Here is a 12,007-nt window from a genome sequence, read left to right as displayed (position 1 = left end):
AGATGATGCTTAAGTACACTCTCTTGAGCATAGTCCTAATCTGAGAATGAACTAATCCTCAAGAAGCTTGAATGAATTGTCTTCATAACATAATTTTAACTTAAATAATCACACATCTACAGTGATCAACTAGAGTTCAATACATAATTTCCTAATCATAATTTTGCTTTTACCAGGAAGCTAGACTTATAGTTTCCTAATCTAATCTTAAAACCAGAGAATCACTTATTATAAATAATTTTAAGATGTATAATCCTGTTTTCTATATATACATCTAGATATGTTTATTTCACTGGAGGTGCTGCAGCCAATAAATCTGACTTAGATAATAAAATCACATGCAATAAGTTTTTGATTATCTAAAGTACCTTCCTTGCGTATGGATAAGACCAAATCCATTCGATTTCTAAAAAGGATTACGAAGAAGTAAAATGTGCTTCTCAGGAAATGTTATTTCTTCAGTCTATTTGCACTATCAGAAATCAATGCTTACACAAATCATAGATCATTAATGCTTATAGACATCACTCATCTACTAGAATTTATATTGTCTACAAGTGAAGTACCTGATCAGACCATTGATGATTAAATCAATTAGAATCCGGACTTATCGATTGTAGAGGCTTTGGGGTACCCATCATACTCCAGTCTAATATTCAGGGTTGCACTAATAGTTCTAAATTTCAATCTCAAAGAATCAATAGTATCAGTGGCGGACTCGTTCTCTGGATCAGGGAAGGGGTATTTACGGAGCAATTCATCCATCTGTTTGATGTTTTTCTGCACTCGGGATGAGAAACAGGTTGGTTCAACTAGGATTGCAGCATTCCAGACTTCAATACAACCTCTGTAAAACCCTAATTCTTCGCCTACTTCGAACCCCGTTTTGAGCCCTACCTGGTTGCCTTCATCTTTACCAGAACTTAGACCATCCGTATAGCCTTCCGAGTATCCTTCTTTGTAATGAGTGTCCTCTAGATTCAATGATGAGTCAAAAATGTCTTCAACTGTATTAACGGTCTGAGAACTCATGGATACTTCACCAAGACCGTCAAATATTAGAATATCTGTAGTAGAAGAAAACACGGAAGTGTGACTCATGATATTTTAGATGTTAAATACTACTTGACAGAAAGTAATGGAATCAAAATTTGGCAAGACTTTGTTCAAAACACTTCCATCTATAAAATAACCTGATTATCCAATAAATTTTGGTTCAATGACCAAAGGCATTACTTTCCAAAAATTAGAAAAAGATAAATACTAAATGAACAGAGATGTCAAACGCTGACTTAGCAGCAACAACATAACCCGTATAATCCCACAAGTGGGGTCTGGGGAGGGTAGTGGGCATGCAAACCTTATTGCTACCTTGGGAGGTAGAGAGGTTGTTTCCAATAGACCCTCGGCTCAAGTAAAAGCATCACAAAGCGGTTTGAAAAAGGAGTAAATCAAGAGCTCCTCAATATTTAACCAAAATAAGAGGTTTTGGCAGCATTCAAGGGAAAAAAATTGTCAGCCATCCAAAAAAGCAACTAAAGATAGTTTTTTTTTCTCAACAAGCTCTGCATGTTGATACAATTCAATGTCCATTCTAAAGCAGCCAATAGAAGGGGAACTTCTGTGGACACCAATTCAGAAGAAACTTGCAAACGTAAAAAGCGAGCCTGTGGTGCTAACCCACAGCGAGGCAGGCCTGTCTATCCCTCAATGGACTACTTAGGAAAAGATGAAGAGGGAAATCAATGAAGTTTGATATTAAAACATTGTGTTCTTAGTAAGCTTTTGGAGCACCTCTAAACTCTGTGATAACTATTAGATAGAAGATTAGCCATCTCTTTAGAGAATCAAGCTATTACAGAATGTTTTTACATATTAATGTTTTCACATACTTTTCTTTCTTTTGTATGCATACTATGCATTCACAGGTTTATCTTCAATTTTTTTGTATACTTTCTCCTGGATATCTCAACAGACAGATTTTGAATCAGAATATATATCTGTTCGTAAGAGCAAAACTTTAAACGAGGACTACAATGAACAGAGAGATGCAAAAGATAAAGTCCTCCAATTCCAATATATATAATATCTTTCCATTTATGACGTCTTTCTACACCATTTTACTAATAATAATAATATTCTATACAACTTTCAAAACTTATAAGAAATTACATTCATTTCAATATTTTCTCCAGCTACGAACATAAGGCATAAGTTTACATCTTAGGCTTCATATCAAGTCAAACACCATTGAGCAGAACACGATATCCCAAATACTACTATGGAAACTGATGGACAATCAGAGGATATCAAGAAGGTAAGAGAAGTCTTTGTTTGCTCTCCTTAAGAAAAAATGATCAAAAAGAAACAGCAAATCAGAGAAATATTTGAACATTTCTTTCAAATTTCAATAAATACGCAGCTGATTCACCTAGCAACTTATTGAAGTCTATTTAGTTGAGCACATGTGCACTGACTATATAAAAGATAGTGGTAGTATAGCTTTCAAACCTCAAATGCATCTATAAAAACATAGAATCTATTTGTAGGGTCTTGAATAAAATATTGTGGAGGAAAGAAAATCGTAAAGTAAACCATAACCAAAAAGTTTCATCATAAACAGGAACATCAATTAGATGAAAAAGAATAAAATTTTGAAAAGGCTTCTAAATTTGATTCTTAATATGGTCTAAACTTGTTTAAATGGGGAATGTCTGTTTCTAAACTTGTGTCCTATGCCACGCTAGGATGAATCAATAGAACACTTGTTTATCTAATGTCAATTCTCCATCAGACTGTCGAACAGACTGCTGGCATGGATCCAAAGGCAAGCCTTCTCTCCTTCTGATTGGGACTTGCTTTTTCAATTAAGTGTACAACATGGTAAGGGAAAATTTCAGAAGCTAAAGTATTCAACATCACACTAGCCGAATGCCTGTATTCTCTTTGGAATGAGAGGAACAATGGAGTCTTGTGCAAAAGACTAGAACTATGGATAGTTTGTCTACGAAGCTAGCTTAGATTTCTACTATTAGAGCCCATTATGGCATTAAAACTTTCAAGCTCAATCTTACTCTGAGCTTGAGGAATGTGTTAGAGCTTATATTGCTTGGACTCGACGGCTTTGCTGCCGAACCTGCGTCGACCCGAGACTGACGCGTGTGCGAGTGCTTCCGCCGTCTCAGATTCGGTCAAAAGATTTTGGATTCGTTGACCAAAATCAGGGGAAATATTGGACAATAGACCGGCGACTTACCTGGAAAAATTCCGACCGGCGACTTCACAAGGGACTACCGGCAACTGTAAAGTTGAAAATTCCGACCGGTGACTTCATAGCCAAACCGGAGGAGTAATTACAACTTGTCAATGTGCTTCGGGGAAGAAACAAAGATCTCACAGATCTCGTCCTAAAAGATCGATGTGGTTGTTTTATGTCTTTAAGTTTTTTAATTCTTTAGAATATAAAACGAATGCATATATAATTATACGAGGTCTTTTCTTTATTAGTAGTAATTACTTTCGTTTTTCTTTGTCCTATGAGAAAGGTTTTTTCGCATTTACAAAGGTATGTAGGATATATAGAAGTGAAATAAGCACCCCAAAATGTTTAATTTGTATAGTAGATTCCTATGTTGCTTGGACTCTCCAAAACTATTGCCGTAGCCGTGTCGAATCCTCCCAAGAATACACTACTTTTGAAGGATCCAATATGCATATGTAGAAAATTTTGAAGAGTCCAAGCAACATAGGTATGTTCATTTTATGTTAGGCAGAATCTGATATACATGAAGTTAAAAGCAGTAGCATTGACGGTAGAAGGAGATAAAGCAGCCTTCTTGGGTTGTAGAATTATGTTTTATCAAGACACATTACTTGATGATGTTGGTAGACATTACTACAAAAACTGTTATATTGAAGGGGACACTGATTTCATATGTGGAAATGCTGCTTCTCTCTTTGAGGTAACATGTCATACATACCTAAAAACTTATTATATTTACGGAAAATCAATTGTATGTCATTAAGTTATTTATCACTTAACCATGACTGAGAGTGGCTTTTTTTTTTCTGTTTTGACAGAAATGTCATTTGCATTCTCTTTCGCAATCAATGGGGCTATAACAGCACAACATAGGCCACCTCAGGAAAACACAGGTTTCAACTTTGTGGGATGCAAGATCACAGGAGTGAAGAGTGCAATTCTTGGGAGGCCATGGGGTGCCTATGCTAGTGTAGTATTTGCTCAAACTTACATGTCAAGTGTCATACTTCCCACTGGTTGGGAAGATTGGAATGATCCCTCTAGGCAAAGGTACATATATCGATTTAACTTATAAGCACCGATCACGACTATTTATAGAATTCATATATTATTAGTGTATTATAACTTGTTACGATAGGCTTAACAATAACAAAAAATTAGACTAAGTTCCAAGAAAGTTAACATCGGCTACAAGAATTAAACCTACTCCTAACTAATAGATGTCACCTATATGAATATTTTCCTCCTTTGTCCCTTATTTTTCACTAAATCTTCATTCATTCCAAGAAACTATAGGTCTTTCGAGAAAACTTCCGTTCATGTGATTTTACTTTTACCTCCACCCTTTTTACACCTTTAGTCACCATAATTTCACATCTTCTACGAACTTATGCATCTCTAGGTTTATGCAAGATATGACCAAACTATCTCATGGGGTCAACCTTTTCTCATTGTATCCTACTGCTCGCACCTTCTGGGGAATATAATCTTGTTTAATCTTATATGATTATTCGTCTTACTTTTCAGATTACTAACCATAACAACAACAACAACAGACCCAGTGTATTCCCACATAGTGGGGTCTGGGGAGGGTAAAATATATGCAGTCCGGGGAGGGTAAAATATATGCGGTCCATACCACTACCTCTGAAGAAGTAGAGAGGCTATATCCAATAGACCCCTTTAGTTAAGATGTAGGCTCCCTCCGCCACTGTAATGACAATCATAACAACTATGACCAACAGGAGGCCACATCTGTCCTATTGGCTTAGTAGTACGAACCTCATAGATTAGGTGTGATACAACAATTAGGAATAACAAAAATCAAACACTCCATCAATTAAAGCCGAAAGAAACTGACTAATGCAAAGTCTGTTTCTTTGATGAATTTTCTCAAACACCTAGATGTCAATCCTCTACAACAAAATTAGAAATAACAAAACTCAAAGACAATCATAAGTAACATGAATTAAAGATGGAGAAAACTGATTGAAGGAAGATCATGAGATACGGAAAGAACTATTACCGTAATGGTTCTGTTGCATCAACTGAACCAATCGGAGAAGCAGAGAGATGATGATCAAAGAAGGTGAGAAAAGAGATGGATGAGAGAAAATATAGTAAAATAATATATGTTTATGGATGTGTTAGGTATGATGGAAAATATTTTCCGGGAAAAAGTTTTGTGGTTTTCTACTTATTTTCTCAGAGTGAGTAGAAAATATTTTTCAAAAAATATTGTATGGTATTTGATTGGTTAACAGAAATTAATTTTTAAAAAAATATTTTCTAGTATTTGATTTATGAGTAAAAAATATTTTTTAGAAAATATTACTGATTGTTAACTAGTATATCACTGTCTCCAGCAATTCAATAATTTAAACTAGTATATCACTGTCTTTAACAACTCAATAATTTGTAAAGACTAATTTAAGCATAACAAATAATATTGAGATCGAATACTAAAATATTAGAAGTAACTAAAATCTAAGCAACTACTAATTAGTAAATATAGGAGATATTTTTCAACATTTTGTCAGGACAATCTTAAGATACTACAATCAATAAAAATACGACGAAATGATAAGCTTATTCAACCTTGTAAAACAAGCTACATCGATGACAAAATGGAATATAAAATTAACAAAAATAACATAAGTAAGTGTTCCTCTATGCATATGGAAATAACAGTACATTCAATAAACATTGGAAAAGGAAAAATTTGGACTTCGATATTTTTTATTTCAAGCAGTGAAAAATTGAAGCAAAGCACAGTGACAAATATTTTTGAGTAATATGAATTTTTTGAGTAATGTAAATATAAGTATTGTTTGGGTGGGAAAGAGGGGTGAGGGTGGGGGCATAAGTCATATTTGTCATTTTCTGCAAAATGACTTCCCTATGCTCATGAGGAAAATCATTTTCCCTCAATTAAAGAAAAATAAGTTACTATGAAAAATATTTTCCCAACATTTAACTACACAACCAAACAAGTGAAAATAAGAAAACATTTTCCATCATACCAAACACGCCCTATATATAAACCCAATTGAAAAAGTACTAGTTAGGGTGGGGAAGAGGGGGTGAGGCCATAAGTTACATTTGTCATTTTCTGCAAAATGACTTTCCATGAGGAAAGTCATTTTCCCTCAAATAAAGAAAAATGAGTTATTATGAAAAATATTTTCCCAATATTTAACTATACAACCAAACAAGGGAAAATAAGAAAATATTTTTCAGAAAATATTTTCCATCATACCAAACACACCCTATATATAAACCCAATTGAAAAAGTACTAGTTGAAAAAGTACTAGTTGTTATGTAATTATATAAAAAGGAAAGAATAGAAACTAGAAGAAAGATTTATATTCGTGTTTTCTTGTTTTTCTTGGACACATTCATGCATAAGAAGAGAGGTTATAGCCTAATTTTAACACTATTCCACCTTTTAGGTGGTTAATTTGTATTGGGCTAACAAAAAGAGTGGGCCATGTTCCATACATAGGTAGCCACCTATTATCCACTTTCTAACACTCCCCCTTGGATGTCTATGTGAAGAAAAATTCACTGAATACGCATTTGAGTGCTGCCTCATTAAAAACCTTACCAGGAAAAATCCAGTGGGATAAAAATATTGGTTAAAGAAAAAAGAATACAACGTGTATTCTTACTCCCCTAATGAAGACCTCGATTCAATTTATTCAGTCTTCGCATTCCAATCTTATGTCCCATATTTTCAAATGTTGAAGTTGGTAAAGATTTGGTGAATGAATCTGCTGGATTATCACATGAACGAATATGATGCACATCAATATCACCACTCTTATGAAGATCGTGCGTGAAGAATAACTTTGGTGAAATGTGTTTTGTTCTATCTCCCTTTATACAGCCTCCTTTTAATTGGGCTATGAATACTACATTGTCTTCAAATATGACTGTAGGTACCTTGATATCGAGCTTCAGGCCACATCTCTCTTTGATGGAATGAACCACTGATCTCAGCCATATGCATTCTCTACTTGCTTCATGGATTGCTATTATCTCAGCATGGTTAGAGGAAGTAGCAACGATGGACTGCTTTGTTAATCGTCATGATATTACAGTTCCTCCGTATGTAAACACATAGCCTGTTTGAGATCGGGCTTTATGCGGGTCAAATAAATAACCTGCATCTGCATGACCGACAAGATCTGGACTAGTTTTGTTAGTATAAAACAGACTCATATCAATAGTCCATTTTAGGTACCTCAATATATGCTTAACTCCATTCCAGTGTCTTCGCGTAAGAGAAAAACTATACCTCGCTAATAAATTAACAGAAAATGCTATATCTGGTCTTGTAGCATTAGCGAGGTACATAAGTGCACTAATAGCACTGAGATATGGTACTTTGAGACCAAGAATCTCTTCACCTTCTTCCAGAGGTTGGAATGGATCTTTACTTACATCAAGTGATCGAACAACCATTGGAGTACTTAATGGATATGCTTTGTCCATGTAAAATCGTTTCAAAACCTTTTGGGTATAGGCAGTTTGGTGGATGAAGATTCCATCTGCTAAATGTTCAATTTTCAAACTAAGACAAAGTTTTGTCTTTCCAAGATCTTTCATTTCGAATTCTTTCTTTAGATATTCGATTGCCTTTTGGACCTCTTCTAGAGTCCCGATGAGATTTATATCATCGACATAAACGGCGAGTATAACAAACCACGGCACCATTTTTTTAATGAAAATACAAGGACAAATAACATCATTTATGTATTCTTCATTTTTCAAGTACTCAGTTAAGCGATTATACCATATGCGCCCTGATTGTTTTAGACCGTACAACGATCTTTGTAATCTAATTGAATATAATTCTCGAGACTTTGAACTATATGCTTCAGATATTTTTAATCTTTCTGGGATTTTCATGTAAATATTGTTATCAAGTGAAACATAAACATAAGTTTCAACCACATCCATTAGATGGATTTCAAGATTTTCATGTACAGTTAGACCGATGAGGTATCGAAATGTTACTGCATCCATGACATGTGAATATGTTTCTTCATAGTCAATACCGGGTCTTTGAGAGAATCCTTGTGCAACAAGGCTTGCCTTGTATCTTGCAATTTCATTTTTCTCATTTCTTTTACATACGAAGACCCATTTATGGCCAACTGATTTTACACCATTTGGGGTTTGAACTACAGGTCCAAAAAACTCCTGTCTAGCAAGTGAGTTCCATTCAAATTGAATCGCCTCTTGCCATTTTGACTAATCTTTTCTTCGTCGACATTCTTCGACAGATAGAGGGTCAAGGTCCTCATTATCTTGCATGATATTTAGTGCAACATTATATGCAAAAACATTATCCACCATAATTTTAGATCAATCTAAATTCACCTCATCATTAGTTGAACTTATTGAAAGTTCTTCGAGTCTCGGATTCACTGATTTCTTCAGGAATATCAGGATTAATCAGATTTTGAGTCTCTTCAGGAGAATCATTTATAATACCATCTTTTTCATTTTTCGTGCTTTTTTTTCTAAGATTTTTATCATTTGAACCCAATGGCTTGCCACGCTTCAAACGTGTTTGGGATTCAAAAGCTATTATGTTAGAAGATGGTTATTTTGGAACTTCAATTCGAACAGGCACATTTGTTGCAGGGATATGGACTTGGTTATCCTTTTCAAATCAATAAATGCATCTGGCATTTAATTTAAGTGACTGATCTTCCGGATCCCACTTTCACATATGGGGGTACGTGGATCAAAATGAGATAATGATAAAACTTTTCACGCAATTTCTCATTTAAGTTCACTATTTTCTCCCCCTAATTGTGGAAAATTTATTTTATCAAATCGACAATCTGCAAATCGAGCAGTAAATAAATCTCCCGTCAATGATTCAAGGTAGTGAATTATAGAGGGTGACTCAAACCCCACATATATTCATAACCTTCTCTGGGGGCCCATCTTAGTACGTTGAGGTGGTGCAATTGGCACATATACAGCACATCCAAAAATTCATAGATGGAAAATATTTGGCTCATGACCCAGAACCAATTGTAACGGGGAGTATTTATTATAATGAGTTGGCCTGAGATGAACAAGTGATGTTGCATGTAAGATAGAATGACCCCAAACAGTAGTAGGCAATTTTATTTTCATAAGCAGTGGTCTTGCTATCAATTGTAAGCGCTTAATAAATGACTCAGCAAGGCCATTTTGAGTATGAACATGAGCAACGGGATGTTCAACTTTTTCCTAACTGACATACAATAATCATTAAAAGTTTGGGATGTAAATTCTCCAGCATTATCGAGGTGAATAGTCTTAATAGGATAATCTGGAAATTGTATCTTTAATCGTATGATTTGTGCCAATAATTTCGCAAACGCCAGGTTGCAAGATGACAAGAGGTACACATGCGACCATCTTGAAGATGCGTCTATTAGGACCATAAAGTATCTAAATGTCCCATTTGGCGGGTGAATAGGTCCACATATATCCCCATGTATACTTCTAGAAACTGAGGGGATTTGACGCTAACTTTCAGTGGCGATGGCCTAGTTATCAGTTTGCCTTGATAACAAGCAGCACATGAAAATTCATCCAGTGTAAGAATCTTCAGGTTCTTTAGCGGATGTCCTTTTAAATTTCAATGATTTGTCTCATCATTATTGAGCCAGGATGACCTATTCGATCATGCCAAAGCACAAATGTAATTATATCAATAAACTTCTGGTTTACGATAGAGTGTACTTCAGTGAACTTCTGGTTTACGATTGTACTTCAACTATACTAATTTTGGCATAGTATAAGCCTGAAGACAAAGTTGGTAATTTCTTCAACATTTGTTTTTGTCCTGAGATATTTTTGATAATGCCAAGATATTCGGCATTCATCTTATTTATCGTCTCAACATGATATCCATTTCTTAAATTCCATTTCTCGATACTGGTGCTGCAGGAGCATACTCGAGGAGGGAAAAGTAACGTATGTTTTCTCGAACATGGCGTGATCTGTGATACTTTCCCCACACAAATCAAGCTGCGATTTAATTCTAAACATCACAGAATTATATTCAGTTACACTTTTAAAGTCATGAAACCTCAAATAGGTCCATTCATTACGAGCTTATGGAAGAATGATCGTCTTCAGGTGGTCGTATCTTTCTTTTAAATTACTCCACAATGTAAGCAGGTCTTTAATCATAAGGTATTCCATTTTCAAACCTTCGTCAGGATGACAATGAAGAAATATCATGGCCTTGGCCTTATCTTGTTCTGATGCCTTGTTGTTATTTTTAATGGAGTCTGCCAGACCCATTGCATTTAAATGTATTTTTGTGTCTAGTGTCCAGGACATATAAGTTTTGCTAGATATATCTATGGCACTATAATGGCGTCTAAAAATATTAGACATTATTTAAGAAAATTAAATATTAACCATTAAATACCTTTGAAAGGGTTTTGCAGAGATTCGTGTCGATAACGTGTTATGTAATTATATAAAAAGGAAAGAATAGAAACTAGAAGAAAGATTTATATAGAAACCACCTCTTATGCAATTACCAAAATAATTCTTTACTCCCACTTAATTATATACCATACCCCAATATATAATAATTTTATTATTTATCATAATGATTTTAATATTTAATATATTTCATTAATTTATATTAATTAACTATAACTACATATTGAAAGTAAATTTTTATTATTTATTTAATTGGCTATCATGTTCAAAACTAATTTGTTACTACAAATCACAATAATTAATAACTTAAAATATTTAAAAAACATATAGAAATTTTATTGACTCTCATTATTTTAGCAATGCCACATAAATTGAGATAAAAGAAAAAGCACTGCAAATCATAATAATTAACAACTTAAAATATTTAAAAGATATATAAAAAATTTAGTTGACTCTCAAAATTGTATCAAAGCCACATAAACTGGGACACAAGGAGTAATATATTATTTGATAATTACGTAAAAATTATTATTATAAATCACAATAATTAACAAGTTAAAATACTTTTTTAAAAATACATAAAAGTTATATTCGACTCTCAAAATTTTATCGATGCAACATAAATCATGACAAAATAAAAAATTATCTAATTAATTGCAATTAAATATTTAAAGTAAATCAATTTTATTATTTTAATTGATTTTTATATAGAAAACTAATATTTTTATTTATTTATTTTAGTAAATTTAAATTTTAAAATTACTGTTTTCTCATATAGAAATACTAATATTTAAAATTAACTTTAAATTTTTAAAGTACGAAATTAATAAATTTAATTTAATAAAATAAATTTCTAATGAATATTTTCTTAGAATTTGTGTTGGGTCAATATGTATCAAGTTAAAAAGAAATAAAGAAAAATATATAGTAAAACTTTATTATTATGAAAGATAAATATAATGCACTATCCAATAATATTTAATAATATCATATTTTGCATATGCAAATATAGCATCCCGTATTTAATTAATATACTATTCCGATGAATTATTGATGATTACTATTGGATATAATAAAATTATATTAATTTTCATAGTAATATCATAATCAAGCGCTCTTAATTAATTATTACGAGTCATCTACGTAGTAAGAAAATAAATAATATTTAATGAAAAATAAAATAGACATAAAATGAGAAATCAACTCTTAATGTTTTAAATTAAATTTTCGTCTTTAGAACGATGATTTTACTTTATCACTCTTTATTATAAGTC

At 33.1% G+C, this 12,007-nt stretch overlaps 1 protein-coding gene across 1 annotated transcript; it reads right to left on the bottom strand.

Annotated features, from left to right (window-relative positions):
* Positions 1-380: 380 nt before the first annotated feature.
* LOC107871290 (protein LTO1 homolog) lies at positions 381-5,498 on the bottom strand. The gene is made up of 2 exons (XM_016718173.2): positions 5,289-5,498; positions 381-1,067 (listed from the first exon to the last, which is right to left on the bottom strand). The coding sequence occupies exons 1-2, from the start codon at positions 5,305-5,307 to the stop codon at positions 595-597; spliced, it is 492 nt and encodes a 163-aa protein (XP_016573659.1). The 5' UTR covers positions 5,308-5,498; the 3' UTR covers positions 381-594.
* Between the last annotated feature and the right edge of the window lie 6,509 nt (positions 5,499-12,007).

The sequence above is a fragment of the Capsicum annuum genome, chromosome 5, assembly GCF_002878395.1.
Source record: "Capsicum annuum cultivar UCD-10X-F1 chromosome 5, UCD10Xv1.1, whole genome shotgun sequence".
Taxonomy (NCBI): Eukaryota; Viridiplantae; Streptophyta; class Magnoliopsida; order Solanales; family Solanaceae; genus Capsicum; species Capsicum annuum.
Note: the sequence above shows the minus strand (reverse complement) of the source record. Positions and strands in the feature narration are given on the sequence as shown.